Consider the following 24,286-nt stretch of genomic DNA (forward strand, 5'->3'; position numbering starts at 1 on the left):
TTCTGATGGCTTGGGGTTTTAATAATGACAGGGATCTCCTGAGGATTATGCTTGGAGCTACACCTCCAGGGCAGTGATGGGCCTGTGTTTGTAGGAGGCCTGCTGGTTTTTAGTCCAAATCAGTAAACAAGGGACTAAGAAAAACTGATGGCTCCCCTCCCAAAGGGAGTCTCAAGACATAAATTATTCACTCATGGAAACTTGGAAGAGGGGAAGGAAAAGGTACAAGTTGCATGGGTCTCAGGGGCACTAAGGAATGGAGCCCAATGGCTGGACTTGATGCAGATTATAAAGCAGGGGGATTGCAAAATAAGCAATGTTTTATATGAAGGCATGATTGTAAAACCAAAACACCTTTGTCACTATAATAACTTTTTTATTTAAAGTTCTTATTTTGTTGTTGTTGGTCTTCATAACATCTTCATGAGGTAGGAATGTGGCAATTTTAATAACTTCATTTTAAGGATGAGGTTAGGCTTTCTCAATCCGTATGTGATTTTCCAGTCTTTGCAGATTACAGTGAAAACTTTTGAAATGGGATCTATTGTTTGTCCAGCATTTGAATGTGCAATAATTTGACCATACCAGTACTGGCAGAAAATGTAATATTGGGAGGGTTATTAAACACTAAGAATCTGCAAAACAAATTAAGTTGGAGTTATTCATCACAGATGTTTTAAAAATCAGATCTATTTTGATATTTAACCATATTTGCCAGCCTTAAATCTTGTATTTGGCATTTGTTGTTGCATTGAGAGGATGTATAAGACTGTTTAATAAAAATAAGAGAAATATTGTAAAAAAAATAAATAAAAATAAAAAATAAAGCAAGGGGAAGAGATGGGATGGCAGCAGCCCCTTCCCAGCATCATCAGAGACCTAGCAGCGCTGGCTTCCTCCTACCTAGCTGATCTTCAATTGCCTGTCTCCTATTTTTCATTCAGTCAGAATCACCCAATGGGAAAGGCAACCTACCTGTCACTTCAGCACTGCCTGCACTTTTGGAAAAGTAAGTTTGCTGATTTTCCTCTTAATTTTGAAAAGCTCTGTGGAAATTCTCCCTAACTCACCTTTACTCCTATACTTTACTCGCAAAATGTGATGGAAAGAAAATTAAGTTCTAAGGGAACTGAGTGGCACTCTGAGACCCACAAAGATTTCAGAGTCAGTTTGCAATCTGGACCAGGAAAATTCTGTAGCTGAGTCCAAGTGTACCTCAATCTCAGAAGAGCCCAGAGGAGATGGAAACTTTTTCTTTTGGTTGGAATTCTTTGGGCTACAGATACAAGAAAGCCCCAGATCAAAGGGCTTAAAAAGTAAGTCCAGAAGTAGATCTTTTCCAAGTGTGGTACAGCAGGGCCCCAGCTCGGCCTCTACAATTTCCTTGCTTCTGTTCCCTTTGCATTGACTTCATCAGGCTTGTGGCAAATGGCTATTATTTTCAGGTGTTCCATCCAGACATGAAATATCTAGAAGAGCAGGACTATCTCTTCTCATGCTTCTTTTTTATGAACATACCCAGAAACTTTTTTTTAAGTCTTCCTTAGTAAATTTGGAACAAGGTCCCTTCCTAAACCAAACACAGGTTTTGGGAATGGGATTGCTATCATGGGCTTAAATGGTACCCTGGAGATGGGGACAGAGGGTCAGCTTCCGAGGAAGCAAGATGGCTCTGTGAAGAACAGTAAATTCCTGAGCAAAATCACATTGATGTTAGGAAGTAGATAGGTGAGTGAGTACTGGATTGACAATGAATAGTGTCTGCTCTGCTTAATTTTTCTAGGCATCTATGCAATTTTCAGGTGTTTTCATCTTCAGCCAGAGCAAGGCAGGCTGTTTCTACACACTCAGAAGAGTTTATAACTTGCTTTTCAAATTTTTTCATTTGCTTGCTGGAAAACATCTGGATCACAGCTGTCACCTCTCAGAACTTTCCCCTTGTGTCTTTTCTCACTTGGTAGAATATACACCTTTATTCATCCTTCTTCTTTGCCTTAAGACAGCTTTAGTCCTTCATTTCATTGCTGTTAGAATAGTTTTGCTTCACCCGGCAAGGAAAGTCTATGTTGGGCTCCTTTTCATTACAGACAACCTTCCAAGCTCCCCACTCCCAGACTCAGCCTATTTTGCTCACCTCTCAGTATATGCAACCACCACCCTATCACTCCATAATGACTCTTCCCATTTTAGTCTTGAAGCTTGTCCAGCAATTCCTTGCTTTGTTTTTTTTAAAGTTTATTGTCAAATTGGTTTCCATATAACACCCAGTGCTCTTCCCCACAAGTGCCCTCCTCCATTACCACCACCTCCCTTCCTCCACCCCCTCCCCCTTCAGCCCTCAGTTTGTTTTCAGTATTCAATAGTTTCTCACGATTTGCATCCCTCTCTTTCCCCAACTCTCTTTCCCCTTCCCCTCCCTATAGTCCTCTGTTAGGTTTCTCCTGTTAGATCTATGAGTGAAAACATATGGTATCTGTCCTTCTCTGCCTGACTTATTTCACTTAGCATGACACCCTTGAGATCCATCCACTTTGCTACAAATGGCCATATTTCATTCTTTTGCATTTCCATGTAGTACTCCGTTGTATATACATCTTCTTGATCCATTCATCAGGTAATGGACATTTAGGCTCTTTCCATGATTTGGCTATTGTTGAAAGTGCTGCTATGAACATTGGGGTACACATGCTCCTATGCATCAGCACTTCTGTATCCCTTGGGTAAATCCCTAGCAGTGCTATTGCTGGGTCATAGGGGAGTTCTATGGATAGTTTTTTGAGGAACCTCCATACGTTTTCCAGAGCGGCTGCACCAGTTTACATTCCCACCAACAGTGTAGAAGGGTGCCCATTTCTCAACACCCTCACCAGCATCTATAGTCTCTTGATTTGTTCATTTTATCCACTCTGACTGGCCTGAGGTGGTATCTTAGCAATTCCTTACTTTGATACCTCACCCTGTATAAGCTTAGAGTTCCTTCATGTTGCATAGGGTACTTTTGTTTCTTTCTTTGTTTCCCTGGCTTCTTAATCATTACAAAGAAATTATAAAGGGGTAACAAACTAATAACCATGTGGAAGTAACCAAGGTTACAGAAACTTATCAAGTCCATAGAGTCATCAGGTTTACTCCATGATCTCTGAATCTCTCCAGAAATGGTCACTTGATGCCCTGAGTGAGAAGCACACTAAAATTCTTCCTTCCAATCCTGCCTCTGGATACATGCACCCCTTCTCAGGAAGAGCCACCAACAAGGCTCTCCATTCTTGGCCTACAGAGTCAACCAAGGCAAAAGATCTACAGCCTAACTCTTTGAAACAGACTCTAATCATGATGGATCAGGACCTAGACTTGTAGAACTACTGCTCAGGCCAGCTGAGAGCTTTGATCTGAGACAGTGGGGATTATGAAGAACCTGAGCTGTCCTTGGTAGGAGAAAGTGAGATAAAAATTAAGGACAGCAAAGCATCAGAACCCAAATCAGGAGTGACAATGAATGAGGATCAATAGTGACATGCGCTTCCTTCAGCAGCACATATACTAAAATTGGAACAATACAGAGAAGATTAGCATGGCCCCTGCACAAGGATGACACACAAATAGTGACATCACCATTCCAAGGGTTTAAAACCAGGAGAGAGAGGCACAGGGTGAGGATAGAGACAGTGAAGCAATAAGCTCCAGCAATAAGCTCCAGTTCACCCTTTTCAACCCAAAGAGACCACCATGATATATTACCCATGCTGTAGCTATTGAAAATATAAAGATGGCTGCAAAAATGGGAGGACATATTCAAAGAGGAGGGATTCAAGACAACAATAGCTTCCCCCACTCTGGATTTATAAAAGGTGCTAAGTGATTTCCATCTGAATTCATGAAACTAGAAACATTAATAGATTGCCAAGAGGCTAACAATGAGCAATCTGTGAATGAAAATAAATTCATATTTTCTATTCTAACACAAGTACAGTCAATTCTAGCTACCTTCCCCATATTGTTAAAGAGAAAAAATCTATTATAAGTTAGTATGCATTGTTTTCTAGATTGTTACAATGAGCTTGATTTTAAGTGACTTTACATTTTCCTAAGTATACAGTAACTAACTAAGCAGAAAGGGAACTGACTAAGCATGTGAAAGATGATAAGAAGTTGAAATTACCTGTGACTAGTTCTCAAGAAAATATCTGAGAGCTGATTGCAGAATTCTGAGTGTTGGCTATTGTAGGTCACTTCATAGTAAACTGTTCTTCACTCAAGAAAGGTCTAGGGACCCGTAGAATTAGAGGAAGATACAGAGAACAATATTTAAAGTTAATCTTAAAGATTAAAACAGAAAACAGAATAAAGCTCACAGTGAGTTCCCCAAATAGGAAGAGCTATTTATTCATAGACTTTTATTCTGTCATTCCTCAACAATTAATCACCAAGGTCTAGGCATCTAGTATGCACTCAGGAGCTCACAGTCTAATGGGAAAGGCATACGGGAAACTGCCATTATAATACAATGTGATACCATAAGGAAGTACAGACTGCTAAGGCAACAACACACAATGAGTGCCTTAACCCAGATTTCATATAGGTGGGGGGGGAGGGCAGACTCAGAAAATGTTTCCTCTAAGAATGTCCTTTTAAAGTAAAAGGCTTTAAACCTGAAGGCTATGTAGTTTAACCAAGTGAACTGGAGGCTAACAACATACCAGGCTCTTCGGTGAGAAATGGGAGTAGTCACAGACTAATAATAGTGATGGTAATAATTACTATTATTATATGGGGCACCTGGGTGGCTTAGTCGGTTAAGCCTCCGACTTCGGCTCAGGTCAGATCTCACGTTTGTGGGTTCAAGCCCCGCCTCAGGCTCTGCGCTGACAGCTAGCTCAGAGCCTAGAGCCTGCTTCCGGTTCTGTGTCTCCTTCCCTCTCTGCCCCTCCCCCTCTCATGCTCTGTCTCTCTCTGTATCAAAAATAAATAAAAACATTAAAAAAAATTTTTAAATTACTATTATTATACAGCATGCTTACTATAAAGTCCTATTCTAGTTGCTTTATAGTAATGATCTCATTTAATCTTTACAATACACCCATGAGGTAGATATACCATTAATATCCCTATATTATAGATTTGGCAATGAAAACTCAGAGAAATCACTTGCCTGAGTAGATAGAACTCCTGCTCTTAAGCTCTTAATAGATCCTCTAACTAGAAGAATGGAAAGAAGTTTGGTGTGACTGGAGACAAGAGGATGTGTTTAAAGGCTATTTTTATAAGCCTTTTGAGCTATTGTGAATGACCTGTGACTGCCTGGCCATGTGGGGTGAGAACAGAGAGTGTACACAGAGCAACTTAATGAGGGACTAGCAAAGTCATGGATGTGAATGATGTGTGGCATTAGATTTAAAAAAGGAGTCATTATAGTGACATATCACAGAGAAATTTTCACTATAATCTCTAAAATAACCATTTTTCTACATTTTTGAAGCATTTAGGGTAAACTGCTTAAAGGCTCTGTATGACATCAAATATGTATAGTAAACAACTCCCCTTTGTTGATAGTATTCTGGAATGAACTGGCCCTCCATCACCTAGTATTGTACCCTAGGAATCTGGGACTGAGTAACAGGAGTAAGGAAGGTCTTCTAGCTTAGTTCCCCTGGGCTGGGCTTGTCTGAGGGGATCATGGCAATGGGGGTGGCTTAGAGACATCACTGAACCCAAAAAGGTAAGATCTGTCTACTGGAAAGAATTGCAGTCACTTTCAAATATTGTTTACCACATACCTCCCAGTTAAACAATACATTTTGACTAAAGAGCCCTTTGCATTACTGAGATCTGAGCACAATGACAAACATTTTTGATCCGACGGACATGAGAAAACAATGAGCCTCATTTTAATGAATCATTCCAGAGAGAAAGCATGCGAGAATTCAGGCTGGGAATAGATGCCAAGACCCATGAGTGTTTGGCCCAGAAAACTCTAGGGTGGGCACAGGCTGTGCTCAGCTCCAAGTTTACAGCCATGAATAGAGATTCCTTCAGCGCAAACCAAACACTGGGTTCTCAGGAAATAGCCATTTACAGAAAGTACCTGCCCATTTTACAAGATTAATAGGCAGATTGGATAAGCCAGTGAAGCCAGTGTAACTCAACAAACACTTAAAGGCACTCACTGTTATGCTAAGCACCATTACAACTCAAGTGCAATCTCTCTACCTGTGATCCCAGTCATATGGAGGATGGACATGTATATAAAACATAAAAATGCCCTCTTTCTAAGTTATGCTGTAACAGAGGTGCAATGAGAACATAGAGGGAAGAAGAGATCAACTTTAAACAGAAGATATGGGAGAGGTGAAAACACTGGCAAAGCTTCCACAGAGCAGAAGGTATTTGAGCTGAGTCTTTTTTTTTTTTAATGTTTATTTATTTATTTTTGAGAGACAGAGAGAGACAGTGTGAGCAGGGGAGGGTCAGAGAGAGAGGGAGACACAGAATCTGAAGACAGGCTCCAGGCTCTGAGCTAGCTGTCAGCACAAAGCCTGACATGGGGCTCGAACCCACGAACCGTGAGATTATGACCTGAGATGAAGCCAGATGCTTAACCGAGTCACCCAGGTGCCCCTTGATCTGAGTCTTAAAGATACACAGCAAGAAACCTCCAGGTAGTTAGAGAAGATATATAAGGAATGATTAGCTCAGTCTAGGAGTCTAGAGAAAACATTTTACATATTGTGTGTTTCCCCTACTTCCCACCCAACCTCCAGTATTAAAACAATGGCTCTCCCAACCTACCTCACATTTTAAACAAGCACCCTATAAAAGAAGGGAAGCATCTTAAGCCATGGCCCAGCCTAAGAGCAAGAATAGCCTTACTCAGTAGGTACCCTGGAACTTCACACACCACTCAGAGGCCCAGAAAAAGACTCCAGTTGAAAGGGAGGGCCCAAGGAGGTGAGAAATACATCTTGACATGAATTTAGAAGACCAAGGTGAGATTCTCAGCCAGGCCCACTAACCACCAATAATGTGAACTTACACAGGTCATTTAATCAACCTGAGCTTGGGTTTCTCATTTCACAAATGGGATAATACCCTGCATGGGTGGAAATTAATGTAGTCAAGAGCATGGGGAGGTGTCAGGCTGCACAGGGTCAAAGTCAAGCTTTACCATACACTGTTTGTGTAATCTTGGGCTGGTTATTTATGAAGGTCTCTGAGCCTTGGTTTCCTCACCTGTCAAACTGAGAACAATAGTATTACCTATCCTATGGGTCATTCATGAATCTTAAGTGAAATCTTACCACAGAGCCTGATATATAAGATAAATGTTAGCTCTTGTCATTGGGAGGGTCAAGTGAGAGGATGTATGTAAAAGCATGTTAAAAACTAAAGCCCCAGAGGTGAGCTGAATTGGACAGGGTGATCAACTCAACCTGGACAGTTGGACTCTGGCCAGAAGATCCATATGTTAAAGGGTCATTGAAATGGCCTTCCTGGATCTACCAGGGAAAAGATTTAGTCTCCAGAGAGCAGTGACCTGAGGACAGTGAAAATTTGGGTTCCTCTGATTCTGAAGCGTCAGAGTAATATAAACCAAGGTCTCCGTTAAAGATACAAATAATCATCTGACATACATCAGCTTGGATATTTTTATGGATCAGGTTTGGAAGAACTTCATATTGCTCCCAAATTTTACCAATAAATTTGTTACATAATTAATAGTAATGATGATGATGATAACAATAATAAATATCAGTTGTTGAGTAACATATTCCAAAACTTTTACTTATATTTATTTTTTAATGTTTATTTATTTTTGAGACAGAGAGACAGAGTGAGTGGGAGAGGGTCAGAGAGAGAGAGGGAGAGGGAATCTCAAGCAAGCTCCATAGTGTCAGGGCAGAGCCCAATGCAGGGCCCAAACTTGTAAGTGGTGAGATCATGACCTGAGCCGAAACCAAGAGTCAGATGCTTCATTGACTAAGGCAGGTGCCCCCTTATATTTCTTCACTAATTCCTACACTACTACCATCAGGTACATATAATATTATCCTCATTTTACAGTTGAGGAATCTAAAGTTCAGGAAGAGTTAAGAATTTGCACATACTGGAGCTGGAATTTAAACCCATATTTGCCTCATGCAGGTTCTTTTCCTCTACACGCCACTGTCCTCCTTCATACACGTTTGTCACTAACCTTTTAGGTTGTCAGCAGCAGGCAAGAGAAATTAAAAGCCTGATACCAATATTTCATTTCTAATATAAAATTGTATTTCATAAAATAATTGCTTTCCCTCCCCTTGGCTGTAGCTATGTTTTTCTTCTCTGTTCCAATCATTTGCACAAATAGGAAACTGCACATTAGGCAAAGGTCACATGGAAGGGAGTGGATAATGTAATTTGCAAAAGGAGACATGTTATGAATAGCTGATATTTTTAGAGTGTTATCTTTCTTGTTCACAATGGGTTTTGGTTTCCAGCCTGATGAAATGTAAATTTTACAAAGTCTGAGGAAAACTAAGAGATGGGAAACTGATGCCAAGAATGAGAAAATATAAGGCTCACTCATAAAGCCTATCTGAGAGGTGGGGGGTGGATAGCAGCTGCGGTCTTTCAATGTCCTGGCTGAACAGCTCAGCTCACTGTTCTGCCTTGTTTGAGGGCTCCTCCATGACATGACTCCCACTGGGATTTCAGACATGTAGGTGGGCTGCAGGATTTATGGGGGAGGCATGGCCATCAGGATACTTCCTTTAAACTCATGCTCCCATACTTCCAATGGATTCCTGGCACTGGCCAGCCATCCAACTATGATTTTCTAGCATATTTGTTTTCCCCCTTCTCACATGACTCATTCATACCTTCTCCTCTCTTCTCAAACCTTCCTAGGCCTCTCTGCCACTCACTCTTGTCTTACTTATATTTTATAGAGAAAATTTAAGATATTAAATAGAAGCCCTTTCCTCTTCCTTCACCAGATCCCAACCCAGCATCTTCATCTCCTTCCTCCCTTTGTTATAACCAAGAAAAAGTTTATCTACCTTTCTAAGATCTGTCCTACCTCTCTTTTCAAAGGATTTGTTTCTTTGGTATCACCTTTCTCTCATTCCCTCTACTAGATCATTTTACTCCAAATTTAAATGTGCTTTCATCCCTTGACACACATCTTCAGCTATGTATCCCCACAAGACACTCTTTTACTCCCATTTCCAATCAAATTTCTGTGTCTAGATCTTCCTCTTTCTCACCATTCCAATCTGTCATTGGCTTCTATCATTTCACCAAAGCTCCTCTTGACCTCCATATTACCAAATCTAATAATCACTTTTCTGGACTCATCTGACGTGGACTCTCAGAAGTGAATGTGTGACACACTTAACTCTTCCTTCTTAATATGTTCTCCTCTCTTCGCTCCCAGGACTTCACAACTCTCCTGGTTTTCTCTTCCCTCTCTGGCTGCTACTCCTCAGTCTCCTCTGTAAGTTCTTTCTCCACCTGAGCTAAGGGCAGAGATGCCCAGGCCTGGTTCTGGGTCCTCTTTTCATATTTCTGCATACTGTCACCCTAGATAATCTTATCTATTCCCCTGGCTTTAAAAGTAATCTACATCCTGATGACACCAAATGGTATTTCTAGCCTCTAGAGTTCTCCAACACACTTTGATATATCCAACTACCTACTTGACATTTCCACCTGGATACTTCACTGTCATCGAAAATTTATCTTGTCCAAAAACTAAGTCCTGCCTCATTGCCTCTTTTCAGTTCCTCAAATATCTCTGCATCTTTTGTGTCTCAGGGTCTGCATATATCCTGCAACCTCCCCCTAGGATGATCTCTCCTCTGCTACAGATATGGCTGTATTTCACCTTTCGGGTCTGTGCTTCAGTTAAACCACCTCTGAGAGGACTTTTCTGACCACTCAATTGAAGCATATTCTCCCCTTGTTGTTTTCTGCACTGCACAGAGTTTGTTTCTTTCCTAAAAGTTATCACAATTTATGATTCACTACATATTTTTTGCTTCCTCTTTTGGGCATTCTCTCCTGCTAAGTTCCATGTTGGAATAGATCATTTTTAAAAATCATCTGATGATGGCCAACAGGCACATGAAACGATGCTCAGCATCACTCATCATCAGGGAAATTGAAATCAAAACCACACTGAGATACCACCTCACACTGGTCAGAGTTGCTAAAATGAACAAATCAAGAGACTATAGATGCTGGCAAGGATGTGGAGAAATAGGCACCCTCCTACACTGTTGGTGGGAATGTAAACTGGTGCAGCCGCTCTGGAAAACATATGGAGGTTCCTCAAAAAACTATCCATAGAACTCCCTTATGACCCAGCAATAGCACTGCTAGGGATTTACCCAGGGGATACAGAAGTGCTGATGCATAGGAGCACATGTACCCCAGTGTTCATAGGGGCACTTTCTACAATAGCGAAATCATGGAAAGAGCCTAAATGTCCATCACCTGATGAATGGATCAAGAAGATGTGGTATATATATATACAATGGAGTACTATATGGCAATGAGGAAGAATGAAATATGGCCATTTGTAGCAAAGTGGATGGACCTTGAGGGTGTCATGCTAAGTGAAATAAGTAAGGCAGAGAAGGATAGATACCATATGTTTGCATTCATAGGTCTAACAGGAGACACCTGGCAAGGGACCATGGGGAGAGGAAGGAAGAAAGAGAGTGGGGGAGAGTGAGGGACACAGATCAAGGAAGACTACTGAATACTGAAAAAGAACCATGGACTGAAGGGGGAGGGGGAGGGAAGGAGGGGGTGATGGTCATGGTGGTGGGCACTTGTGGGGAGAAGCACTGCGTGTTATATGGAAACCAATTTGACAACAAACTATTTAAAAATAAATAAAATAAATAAAAATCATCTGATGTATCCCCAGCACATTACAAGGTGCCTGTGACTTAGTCAATACTCAGTAGATATTTAAATGAATGAAGCAAAAGATGGACTACAGGAATGGAATAACTCGGAACATTTAGGCCCACCTCCATCTTCTTCATCTAAGTGCTGTGGAGCTCCCAAAAACCATCTGTCCACATATAACATCTCCTGAAGTAAGAATAAAGGTGGATTTGAGAGCATGAAGAAAAAGGACCTTTTACATCATTTGATGTTTGGAGGTCTAGGGAGGATTTTGGGCTAGGACATTTATAAAATCTTGTCTCCAGGTAGAGGCCTGAAATGAATTCAATCAAGAATGAGTTTCCTCACTTCTGATCAGGAATCAGGTCAAAGACATGGTTTGGTTTTCAGACACCCAGTCTTTCCCTGAAAGGACACCCTGTACTTCCCTCTTCTCCCTAGTGGAAAGACAAATGGGGACCCAGATTGTGAAGCCTCTGCTCCCATGCCAACTTTGAGCTGCGTGGAGGAGATTAGCCAGGAGACCAAGGCCAGGATGGAGGAGGAAGCGTACAACAAGGGGTGAGTCAGACTTTGTCTACCCAGAGGTCACCTGATAGGTCTCAGAAGATACCTTTCCACAAGCTTTTCCTGTTTCTTAGAGGATTTAGGGAAGCAACCAGTGGCCCTAGGACCTCCTTTCTTCAGTAAGGAACTACTGAAAAGAGCAGTACTGTTCCACAGGAAGGACAGAAGGAAGCAGGGTGAGAGGGTGTGGTTAGGCAATAATTAGACTGCCCTCTTTTTGGGCAGAAAGCCACCAGAATGCCACTGCTCAGAATGGTCTGAAAAGAAGGCCCCTGGGTGGGTTCCTCTTGGTGGTGCCTGAGGCTTCCTGACACGTGCTCAGAGGGGTCATATTGCTACCAACAGTGCCCAGGAGCAGCTGTAACCCTACTTCCTAGAACTTCCCCTGCCATCCCTTCTTCCTGTAAACTGGTGTCCCCTCAACTTCCAACTGTCCTCTATTGTCCCCCTATTGACCCATTGTCAGTCACTGAGGGGACAGTAATGAGGTGGGCCCAAGTCTAGCCGGGTAGAGAATGATCTCTGACATAATTCTGGCATAGCATCCTGGGCTTTTCCTTTTTCCACAGCTCCTGAGAGACATAATTTTCCACTTACATGGAACTTGTGGGCTTCTATGTGGCAGTCATATACAATGTGGTGGGGGTTCCCTAGCCAAACTGTGCTTGCCTTAAACATTTAGCTGTAGGACAAGCAAAAGAACATGTTCAGGGTAATACTGATCCTAGGAGAAGGACATCAGAAGGATGTCTCTTGGGAAGCCATCTTCTTACCCACAACTATCCTTTATACTAAAACATGCATGGGGGCAAACACCTCCTTTGACTTTGTAAAGATTTACTAAGTACCTCCCTAGGCCTAGTATGTGCTATCACTTCCGTAAAACTTCCCAACAAGCCATTGTCGGGGGGGGGGGGGGGAACCTTCCCCTAGGTCAAGCTATATGCCTGCACTTCCTCAAAACATTCCCATACCCATGAAATGGTGGCCACTCTTTCCATTTTATAGGCGAAAAGCTGAAGCACTCAGGTTACACAAAAAGCAAATGCACTATTCCCTCTGGTGAACTTTTTCTAGGACCCAGTCAGGAGACTCTGCACCTACATTTTTTCCCTGTCAGATTTGCCACATGTTCACATATAAACAGGAAGGATGACTGAGGAGTGAGGGGAAATTGCATTGACATGAGCCACCTTGGGATTCAGTGGAGCTTCCCAGCTTTTTCCTGTTGTGTTGAACCACAGGAAGTGTATAATTATTGGAGGTGTTCAAGTTCCCATCTCTAGGAACTCAGGAATGGATGCTCTGTGCCTGGCCTTTCCAGACTTAATTGTTCCCTTTTGCCCTGCAGATACCAGGAAGGTCTAAAGAAGACCAAAGAGCTTCAAGACCTGAAGGAAGAGGAAGAAGTACAGAAAGGTGAGAGTCTTGAGGAAGCTGAAGAGGCAGAAGAAACTGAGGAAGAGGAAAAGAACCAAAGAAGCAGGTTGGAGTCCTTGCCATTGCTGAAATGGGTCACAATTTATTTAACTGAACAGCATCTTGAGAGGTGCCACTCCAGGGCAACAGTGGGCCTGGGGCCCAAGTAGGCAGCCAATAGAAACCAAGAAGGGCACTTATTTGGGGGAAAGAAGCAGAGGAAGGAGTCAAAATAGTTTAAAAAGAAATGTTTGCAAGAGCTGAGAGGTCAGAGATGATCAAGAGTGAGGCCAACAACAACAAAGAGCTTAGGAACTAAGAAACTGACTGGAGTCCCCCCAGCCCACCCACAGTTAGCTCATTTCCCAGATATTCCCATGAAAGAGCTGAGGTCAAGGGAGCTGCTCTGAAGCCTTAGAGGTGGTTTCTTACAGGAACAGGGCAGAGTGAACACATAGGGGTTAGAGACAAACTCAAATCATTGGCAAAGGTGAGTCTCCAACAGGTTCCACTTGGATTGGAAATATGTGGGCTTTCTTTTTTAATATATTTTATACTTCAAGTGTCTGTTTTCCAAATTGGGGGGGAAGCATTTAACATGTAGACAAATATAGTAGAGATCCTCCATTTTGTCCTATCTGTGCCCTCATAAGTGTCCTGGATTTTAACCATAGCCCTAATTTCATACATTCTGTCTTACTGTTTTTATGTATTCAATTTTGATTTTTAGAAATGTGGTTACAGAAAACTTGGAACACTTCACCAAAATCTTTGTTTTTAGACCCCCCAGGCTATCTTGGAGTTCAGAGTGGCTCCAGCCAAAATAATTGATTATCTATTCAGCCGCTAAACATGAAATAGGTTATGTGTTTGTCCCTCATTGCTTGGCTAGTTTGAAATCACATGCATGCAGTGAATAAGGTAATAAAATGAAGATTAGAAGTGAGACAGATATGCTTCAAAGCACATACGAACAGTCAGTAGAGCCCAGTTGGTAGAAGGTTCAGCCAGAGTGAGAGGTCTCAGCCTGCATGGGTCAACCCTCGTGTTCAAGGGAAGAGCAGTCTAGGAGAGCTGGAGAAAATGCTTCACTGTTGAAAACAAACCTACGGTAGGATGAACCATCTCCCCTAATGGAAGGACCCCCAAGTTTTGACAGTGAAAGTACTGTCCCTATTCCAAGCAACTAGGTTCTAGTCTCCTTACATCTTCTCTCCCTTTTGGGGGTCCTCTGCTCTTATTTTTTTAGAGGTCACTACATGGTCTTCCTCTCCTTTAATGCAGTCAAGCCCAGGCCTGGACAAGAGCCCTTTCTTTGGCTTCTTTGAATACAGCTAAGACAGGCTAGAACTTCTGACACTTCCACAAATCGAGAAAGAACAAGAAAGAATTAAACAGAATACATGGAACATAAACAGTTTGGTTTACAAAACACAGGACTGGAATCCTTATCTAGCTAATTTGATCTTGGGCGATTAGTAGCTCCATTGCACTTTGTGAAACTGCAGGGGAAGTAAGGCTGGGCCTGAGTCCCTCTCTGTCCAGCTCCTGGTCAGCAGCACATGGCAACGGCTGCCTTTTACATCCATCATCCAAAAGTGTCTTCTTGGTCCTGCCAATCCTGAGAGGCCTTGTTCTCTCTCCTAACCTTTTCTCCCTCTTGGATTTACTTTTAGATCTTGAGAACATGTCTGTATCTTAGGTGATGGATACCAGACATCAGCACAGCCCTCAAAAGGGTCCTCATCCTGCATCACAGGGGTATAGCTTCTCCTTTTCAGGCCCAGCGGTATGGCATCATCTTCTCTGTAACAACTAACACCTCTAGCATATGAACTGCCTGCTCACAGTTATAGAGTTCCTTTCTCACCTGTCACCAAAAGAGACTGGCTCTGAGAGCCTGTTGTCTTCAATGCCAGGCAATCATTCCTGAGTCCTGTAGACACACAGTTGCCTACAGGCACCTGCACTCAAACATGATTTTCTCCCATGAAATTCTGACATTGCATTAATAAGCAAGGTTTAAAGTTATTAAAAATTACACATCTTTACTTAGTGCATTTTAAAAACACTGGGCTAACCCCAGCAGTGAACTCCTTATTTAAGAGATTCCACATAAAAAACTAGAATCTTTGTCTGAATTTCTCCTGTTATAATAATATACAGTTGACCCTTTAACAATGTGGGGGTTAAGGATATCCATTCTCCAAACAGTAAAAAACCCATGTATAACATTTGACTCCTCAAAAACTTACTACTAATAGTATACTGTTGACCTAAAGCCTTACCAGTAATAGTAATAGTCAAGACATATTTTGTATGTTATACATGTTGTATAGTGCATTTTTACAATAAAGTAAGCTAGAGAATGTTGTTAAGAAAATCATAAGAAAAAGAAAATACATCTATAGTACTATATTGTATTTTTCTTAAGTTGCATAAAAGTGGACCCATACAGTTCAAACTTGGGTTGTTCAAGAATTGCATAATAATGTAATCTGTTATAAATATTATTTTCTGGAGCATCAGCTTAAATGAACTCTGGGTGAATCAAACCAACATCTTAACCATACTAAAATAGAGAATATAGTCTTCTGACATTTATATAATACATTAAACAGGAAAGACCAAGGGCAATAGAAAACTTTAGCCTTTTCTGCCTATTCAAATCTGCTTCATGCAGTTATGACAATGTTAGGCAGATTCCTTTACTTTTCCAGTAACTCTCAGAAAGCAGAACTCCTCTGGTCAAGTTTAAGTCCCAATAATAATCTCCGTTCATTAATTAAAATGGCAAGTTCCCTAAAATAGTCAATAGCCTGAAATTATAAAGTTCAACCTTCTTTTTTTACCCAGCTCATCTGCTTCAAGAAGGAAGCCATATAGAAGGCAGGGGGAGCATGGCTTCCTTCTCTCTATCCCACCTGCACTTCTATCCTCCCCACTGCCCAAGCTTCGCCAAATGCAGCATCTGACCTCTCTAAGATCAATGCTGGGAAAGGGAATTGAGGTGAAGGGGTAGGGAAGGTATTATTTGAATGGTATTGTGAGCAGGCTCCAGGGCTTAGCAGGGGTTTAAAGCTGACTTGGTAACTTTAATTAGTGTATTGCTTTATGGGACCTTTAGAGAAAACCACTCCTCCCACCTCCCAGCATACACACAATTCACACCATGGCTGAGGTCCACTCAGCTGCTAGTCCCTTTATGAGGTCGAATGCATGTCTTTCAGTTGGCCACTTAAAATTCCTATCAGTACTTGGACAGCTGGAAGTGTCCTTCACTGTTCAGCTCTGGGTAGCATTTTGGGGCAGAATCTGTGATGCCTCAAGCCAGCTCTCCTTTTCCTGACTACATCCAGTCAAGGTGAAACATTGGCCCTCTATGGGTAGGATAGCTTTTCCTATCATGGCACACTATTCTGATGCCATCAAGCACACCAACAAGATTCTTGCTTTGCTTTTCTTTTCTAATAGTTTACTGTCAAATTGGTTTCCATATAACACCCAGTGCTCTTCCCTACAAGTGCCCTCCTCCATTACCACCATACCCTTCCTCCTCCCCCTCCCCCTTCAAATCTCGGTTTGTTTTCAGTATTCAATAGTCTCTTGTGGATGGACCTCGAAGATTCTTGCTTTTCTAGTTGCTTGTGTGTGAGGCACACATCAGTCCACTGTGTCCCCCAAACCTTAACATACTGAGCTCTCCAGCAGTGTCTCTGAAGCCCCTCTCCCTAGGCCCAGGTGAGGGGGAAGCCACTTCACCCATGCCTATGGGAGATCAAAAATAAAAAATTGATTTCCACAAGGATTCTATTTCTAATCTAATTATATTTCTTACTCTTTTATAAGCTAGAAATGGGGGCCCAGCTAAGGGTTATAAAGCTAGATGTTGACCTCCTCCTCTGCAGTCCCACTTAAGGGTAGGGTTACAGTGGGATTCTTCCAATGCTAGCAGCTTGTTTTGGAGCATGGAAATACAGTCCAAAAGAAGGACTGCATTTTAGCATCTAATTATATCTAAGTAGAAACTAAGGAATCTAAATTGGGCTGAAAGAAAGAAATCTTCCATTTCTAAGCTATCCCTTCCCAACAGTTGTAAACATGGACAATGAATTTCACCTCAGCTAATGTGCTCACTGCTTTGCTTTGCTTAACTGTTCCTGAAACAATCATTCAATGGTTTCCACATGGAAGAGAAACCAGTCAGTACCTTAGCATCCAAGGCAGGCACTCTGAGCCTCTAGGCTCTTTCCAAGGGAGGTATTTGTTGAGTTTTTCCATGGGTCATAAGGCATATTTTTTTTCTACAAACTATATTAGAACTGTCTACTTCTCAGAAAATGGCTCACATATTTCAGTATCTATGTAAGCTTCAGATTTTCAGAAAGCCTTTTGTCACTTTCTCAGCTCCTCCATTTGGTGATCCTTAGTAACCTTATTTTTTATATTATTATAAAAAATAGATCAGGGACTGGAAACAGGAAAACAATTCTAGCCTACTGAATGTGTGAAGGATTTTTCTGGAAGCTTGAAGAACAGACTCTGTGAAGCAGGCCATATGACCAAATGTCTTTTCACTAGGCCACAAAGACAGAGGGCCACAGAGAGAGATTGAAAGGCAGTTGGGAAGACAGGAGGAGGAAATGGGGAGTGAAGCAGCCAAAAAATGGAGAGGGAGACAGATGAAAAGGAAGCAGGAAAAAGAAAAAAGAGAGAGTGGAGAAAGGACAAAAAAAGGGAGAAGAACAATTAGAGAATGAAGATTAATGGTGTTGAGAAAACATCTGGATTAAGCCACTGAGATGCTGGAGTCTACTACTCCTCTGGTTGCCCTTGGGATGGTTTGAAGTGAGCTCTTGAGGTTGATCTGGTTTCTTGTCATTTATCATTGAACATGGAGGGTCTTCTAAGGGTTTGCACAGTTGTTCTACTCTGAACAAAGCCAGATGTGGAACAAAATATGCATTGGAGCATGGAGGCAGGGGACAGAGTAGAACTTGGAACTGATCACTAAATACCACTAAGTGCGGAAAAGATGCTGGTTCCATATGCATGCATGGTAGTGTGGGTCAGCTAACCTTGTATCCTGGGGGTTAGGAGAGTTCAGACATTAATGACCATCCCATGAATAGGTCAGGGTATGTATGTATGTATGTATGATCAAATAAGTAAATAGACCAAATAAGTATTCTATCCCAGGAGCTCCCAAAGGTAAGGCTATGGACAGGGGCCATCAAAATCACCTGGGGAAAATTTTTAATGTGTCCAATATACTAAGTCCTTCTCCTATTTTTTTCATTTGACAGCAAACTTGAAGAATTGGTTCATTTCTTACAAGTCATGTATCCCAAACTGTGTCAGCACTGGCAAGTCATCTGGATGATGGCCACAGTGATGCTGGTCTTGACTGTTGTCCTGGGGCTCTACAGTTCCTATAACTCTTGTGTGGAGCAGGCTGATGGGCCCCATGGGAGATCCACTTGCTCAGCAGCCCAGAGGGACTCGTGGTGGAGCTCAGGACTCCAGCATGAGCAACCTGCAGAGCAGTAGGAAACCTGACACGCAGTCAGTGCCCTGCTCCAGCACACAGCTGACTGCCCTGTCCCCAAGCATAGTGTTTCAGGCCAGTTGTGGGCATGCTGGCACCAGTCTATCAGGAAACAAACCCAGGGTTCTTTCACACTCAGCAACCATGTGGGAGCTATGCATACACAGTAACTGATGTTCTTGGAGGATCAACAAAACTGCCCTGGGAACACTTGTGGTGGATGAAGTCATCTTCACCAAGGAACTCTAACAGAAAGGAAACTCATCTGCCCCCAGCTCTGATGCCTGGGGGAAATAAAACACCTTCACTGCAGGAAACAGTAAGAAGTTCACTCTCCCTCCCCTTTTTCCTCTCTGTAGTCAGAAATCAAGAAGAATTATGCCCAAAGGCTAATTCTAACACTGAGGGTCAGACCTAGAATTTGGAGTCAACATGAACATCATCCTATTTCCCATCTCATTCTCACTGGCTCTCCTTCAGCCTCCCTGCCTCCCCTTTGGAACCAGAGTTTCTCTTTATACAAGAAGGGAAGGTTTCGCATAAAAATATTTAGGCTGAATTTAGATCAATGCTTGAAATGAAATGGGAAGATGTGAGTTAATATATATGCATTTGTACACATACACAACATACACAGGGCATGCACGTGCATGAAGCCAACAACCCTCCAACTGTGTGCTCTTAGGTGTGTGTTCTGGATAAAGCAACCCACAGATTTTTCACAAGGTGTAGGGCAGTCACCAGGCACCTTTTCAGTGAGCTCTCCACATTGATTTAAGATATTTGAAAAACACTGAAAACTCATGGCTGCAACAGTGAACTTGCTGGTCTCCATTTCAAGTGCTAATTCTATGCTGTTGTACAACAGTCTATTCCCTATTTGTGTTCTCCCATTGAGAACCCACCTCTCAAGTGTGATTTCGGCTCGTGTGTGCCCACAAGCACATGTGCAGTTGCACCTTAGTGCTTCAGTTCAAATGGGATTTCCAACCCAAGTACACATTTCAGAGCATTCCAATTGTTTAGCATAAAACTGAGGGAGCACATCCCATTTCCAATTTGACTTCTCACTCCACCTTTACAGCCACTGCCTTCATTCATCCTTTATCAGTTTTGAGGGGTGTTGGTTTCTTGTGGTTTTATTGTGGTTGTTCTGCTATTGTTTTTGTTTTGTTGTTGATGATGGTTTGTTACTAACACTCATATAGAACTTACTATGAGCCAAACACTGTTCTATGTATTATACAGGTATTAATTCATTTAATCCTCAAAAAAAAAAGAAAGAAAAGAAAAAAACCATGAGATGGGTACCACCCTGCCATTCTCAGATAAAGAAACTGAAGCACAAAAAACACAACTAACTTGCCAAGGACATTCAGTTAGTAAATTATGGTCCTGGAACTCATATCCAGGACCAGGAGACTGGCTCCTCCACAAAACTGCCTTTTCCAAAGGTCTCCTAACTGCATGCCTATTATGTTTCAGTCCCACATCCCCAAGTAGCCCTCCAACCACTCCAAACTATTTCTGGTTCCCAGACTAAACCATTTTCTTATAGTTCTGTTCCTCCACTCACTTGTTTTTCTTTTGCTATTCTCTTTTCTGCGGATTACCCTTCAGGACCAAGTGCAAAATTATCCCCAATGTACAAGCTTTGATGACCTCCCTCCAACTCCCTACCATACCCCACGTACTAGGTCACACCCTCCTCTGTGCTGACACTTTTTTAAACATCTTCATTATTTACTGTTGTGAAAGTATATCACAATAACTTATTTCAGTGTCTGTCTCCGTATTTTTCCTCAAAGACAAGAACCATATCTTATCCATTCTGTCGGGGAAGTACCTAACATGATGGCTGATGCATGGGAGGGTGTCATTAAATGTTGATCAAAAGTGAGGATTCAAGGTGGTAGGAAACAGTCGGGACAGCTGACATTTTGCATGCCTTCCAGTTCCAGCACTATCACTGCCACTATCTCAGTGAGAAAAATAATATCTTTATTAGTTTCAATTTATTCTAATATTTTTCAGTCTACTCTGTGAGGGAGCAGAAATGAGACCTAACTAGCAACACAATTTCCAAGCTCAAGGACCGGGGTTGATGCTACCACTCCTTTCAGAAAGACCCACCTAGATCAGCCCTACTATAAAACATCATGTTGGGGGCGGGGGGCGGGTATCCATTACAGTGACTAGAAAACCACTCTGAGAGAAGCCCAGGCCAGGGTTGACCAAGAATGTGCCATTAAGGTAAAGAGGTACAGATCAAGGCTGAGGCACTTGGGGGCTTCTATGGATGGTTTTCCCTGCCTATTCCATGGGGGACTGAAAACGTTGAAAAATCCTTTAGGCCCTCAGAGCCACAGACAGGTGGCAAATGAAGCTCCAGAGACTGTGGCTGTGGGACAGGACACTATGCTGGCAATGTCCAGTCTGAGCCTCCCTTAAAGAAGGACCAGGCTGAGCTGTCCCACTGTTCACTTGGCCACAGGGTTCTAACCTTTGTTACCAATTAGAACAAAGGCCAGGAGAACAGCTATGGTGAGCTCCTGAACCTCCAGCTGCTCCATAGAAAAGCCTGCAAGAATACTTCCAGACATAGGCCCTCACCCAAAGTGCTCTTTGAGTAAGAGAGGTTGAAGAAAAGAACAGTAAGAGTAACTACATTTCCAAGGGCATTGCTGAAAAAGTACTCACTGGCGTTTCTTTTCTGAAAAGCAAAGATTGATCTAAAGCAGTTGGAATGTTTCCAAAGCAGCAGTGAAATGGAGAGAAATGGCCCCATATTTCCAATGGTGATATTGATCTAAAATAAAAGTTCCCCTCAAAATGTCTCTGAAGTCTGACATTTCTGCTTAGCCTTAGGACTCTGGGTACCTACCTTGAGTTTTGGAGTGATGTGCTGTTTGTGTCATTGTTGTTAATCACTTCCTAAAAGGGCCTTCACTTTCTGGCTACCACGAATCCTGTGTACAGCCTGGAAGAATAAATGGAGAGGGAGATGCTGGATTTGTGTATCACTGGCTGTAAGTTCCTAATGTTGTTAAACCTCACACAGGTGTGCTAGCATTAAACTACAGAGTGTCACATACCTGAGTTTGAAAATAAAAGCACCTTTCCAAACCTTTTGCAGTAGCCAAATGCCTCCTCATTTTATGGAGCTAAGTCAAAGTCTTGCCCCAACCGTGAGATAGATCCTCCTGGATATTAGTGCCTTCCAGAACCAAGCCAAAAGTCCCCACCCCTTGGGTCACTATACATACTATGGGTTACCTCTTAGGGTTGAATCAGTTCCTTTCTCTCTCCACTTCCTCATTCCTGATCCTAGTTTCCTACACCTTCCTGGCTTATGATTTCTTTTTCAGGTGTACAATACAATGATTCAACAATTCCATAGATTTCTCAGTGCTTATCAAAATAGTTATTCTTAATCCCTTCTATCTATTTCACTCATCCCCCTTCCTCCTCCTCTTTGGCCACCACTAGTTTGTCCTCTGTATTTAAGAGTTTGTTTTGTGTGTGTGTTTCTTTTAATTTTTTAAATGAACACATTTTGCTGTGCTAGAGACTGCTGAATTTTCACCAATATGATTTTCACAACTAGACTACATTTTCCAGTTTTTCTTGCAACCAGATGTAAGGGAATGTAGACCCTCCAGATATAATTTCCTAAAAACAGACTCTCCTGCCCAATATTTCACATTGCCTTTATTCCCCCTCTGCCTACCAAATTCAGAGGATTTGGTTGGGGACCTGAGGTCTAAGAAAATGTCAGGACCACTTAGATGGAAGCTGGATCTCTGAATGGGCACTCACAGAATTCAATTGTGACATAAGCAAGAAATTAAACATTAGTATATTAAGCCACTGAAATTCAGGAATATTTGTTCTAGCAGTTAGCCTACTCTGACTAATGCATAGATTTGAACCAGAAATGGGGTGCTTCAAAAGCAAGTTTTCAAAATATGAGGCACTGGTTTAGCAGTCAAGTAGCAAAAAAACAAGAAAACTAATATCAGAAGCTAGAATTACAGTGACCCATGTAGTAAATAAAACAGAAATACTTGGCAAGGGGTTACCCATGATAACTTGAAAGGCAGTCCATGAGTAACCTATAACCCTAGGAGAAGTGGTCAGAATAAGGCCAAGTATTGAAGTATGTGAGCCTTAATTGGCTGCCTTTGGCAAGGTACTGTTAAAAAAAAAATGCTCTCAGGAACTGGCTATTTGGAAATAGAAAAGAAAAAAGAATATAGATTTTTAGATTGAAGGGTTAGAAAGTCTGTTTCTAAACTCCAAACAGTAAGGATAAAAATAGCTTTCAGTGGGAAAGAACCAATAAAGTTTTTCAGTTGAACTCAGATCAACTCAGCTGAAGGCAAAGGTCAGATTAAGGATGTGGCCCTTCCACCTGTAGTTTCAAATGAACTCAGTGTAGACACCATTAAATTAGAGAAAGAGTAGAATGGAGCTGAGAAAACAAGGTAATACATCTTGAGAATTATGACTGAGAAAGGATTTGGGGTATGATTATTAGCACATGAAATCAAATGGAAGCAAAAAGATCAGAAATCTAGGTTTGTGAGGGAATTGTATTTACAAAGAAACACAGGCCAAGATGAAAAAGTTCAACTGTTCAAATTAGAAAACAACTTTTGGGATCTTCAGCTTACAACAGAAGTGTGCTACACCTCCCCCGTGGCCTCCCTCCCCCCACACAGGAGGGCCTACTCCTTGATCTAGTTCAAATGTGAACAAGGATGATTATATACAATGAAGGGCTACAGACATCAGTGGACATGGAGTTTCTCCCAGAAAGCATCAAGATTTAATCAAAGGTAAGTAATTTAGCAGAAAGAATTTCTAAAATTTCCCCCTCCCAAAAATATCCTATCCCAATCCCTGAAACCTTTGAATATGAAATATCACTCCTGTAATGTAATATGGTAAAGTTGACCTTAAAATAGGGAAATCATCTCAGTGGGTCCAATGTAATCACATCAGCCCTTAAAAGCAGAGAGATTTCTCTGGCTAATAGTAGAAATGAAGATCGTGAGAGAGAGATTAACGGTGTGGGAAAAACCCAGAGTCACTGCTGCTTTGAAAATGGAATAAGTCACATGAGAAGAAAAGCAGGTAGCCTCTTAAGCAGAGAATGAACCCCAGTTGACAGCCAGCAAGAAAATAGTGACCTCATTCCTACAGTGTCAAGGAAATGAATTCTGCCACCACCCTGAATGAGCATGAAAGTGGATTCTTCCCCAAGGCATCCAAGTAAGAGCACATCATAGCCTACACCTTTATTTTAATCTTGTGAGACCCCGAGCAGAGAACCCAATTGAACCCACCCAAACTTCTGACCTACAGAACTCTGAGATAGTAAAATGTGTTGTTTTAAGTTGTAAGTGTGCAGTAATTTCTTACATAACAATAGAAAATTAATATATTGGCTTTTATAATGACTCTTCATTAGTATTTCATGGTAAAGTCCTGTATCTCCCATTCTTTTTCTTTACACACGAGATTTTTTTTTAGTATTATCTATTTAACAGTTATTACCTTCTACTGACAAAAGTTCTGGAAAATTGAATTGAAATCCTTGGGGCACTTAAGGCCAGAAAAAAAAATAACTTCACATTATTCTGGCTTTTTATATTACAGAAGATATTAAAACCTTTGGAAAGACCCTAAAATTTAAAGATGCAATAGCTTAATGAAAATAAATGTCCAACTCTGGATCTTAGCTCAGGTCTTGATCTCAGGGTTGTGAGTTCAAGCTCCATGTTGGGCTCCACAATGGGTATGAAACCAACAAGAAAGGAAGAAAGAAAGGAAGGAAGGAAGGAAGGAAGG

General features: G+C 41.7%; 1 protein-coding gene and 1 non-coding gene across 5 annotated transcripts in view; both read left to right on the forward strand.

Annotated features, from left to right (window-relative positions):
• The window catches only part of MRVI1 (murine retrovirus integration site 1 homolog), a 125,741-nt gene extending 104,180 nt beyond the window's left edge, over positions 1-21,561 (forward strand). For all 4 annotated transcript variants that reach the window (XM_029914648.1, XM_029914645.1, XM_029914646.1 and 1 more), the window contains 4 exons: positions 945-1,009; positions 11,338-11,457; positions 12,815-12,949; positions 18,189-21,561. In XM_029914648.1, coding sequence (XP_029770508.1) covers positions 945-1,009; positions 11,338-11,457; positions 12,815-12,949; positions 18,189-18,432 — 564 coding nt within the window. In that variant the 3' untranslated portion in view covers positions 18,433-21,561. The remainder of the gene's footprint in view (positions 1-944; positions 1,010-11,337; positions 11,458-12,814; positions 12,950-18,188) is intronic.
• LOC115272823 lies at positions 3,517-3,626 on the forward strand. The gene has a single exon (XR_003900479.1). It is a non-coding gene; the product is annotated as a U6 spliceosomal RNA (small nuclear RNA).
• Positions 21,562-24,286: the final 2,725 nt, after the last annotated feature.

Source organism: Suricata suricatta, chromosome 11 (genome assembly GCF_006229205.1).
Source record: "Suricata suricatta isolate VVHF042 chromosome 11, meerkat_22Aug2017_6uvM2_HiC, whole genome shotgun sequence".
NCBI lineage: Eukaryota > Metazoa > Chordata > Mammalia > Carnivora > Herpestidae > Suricata > Suricata suricatta.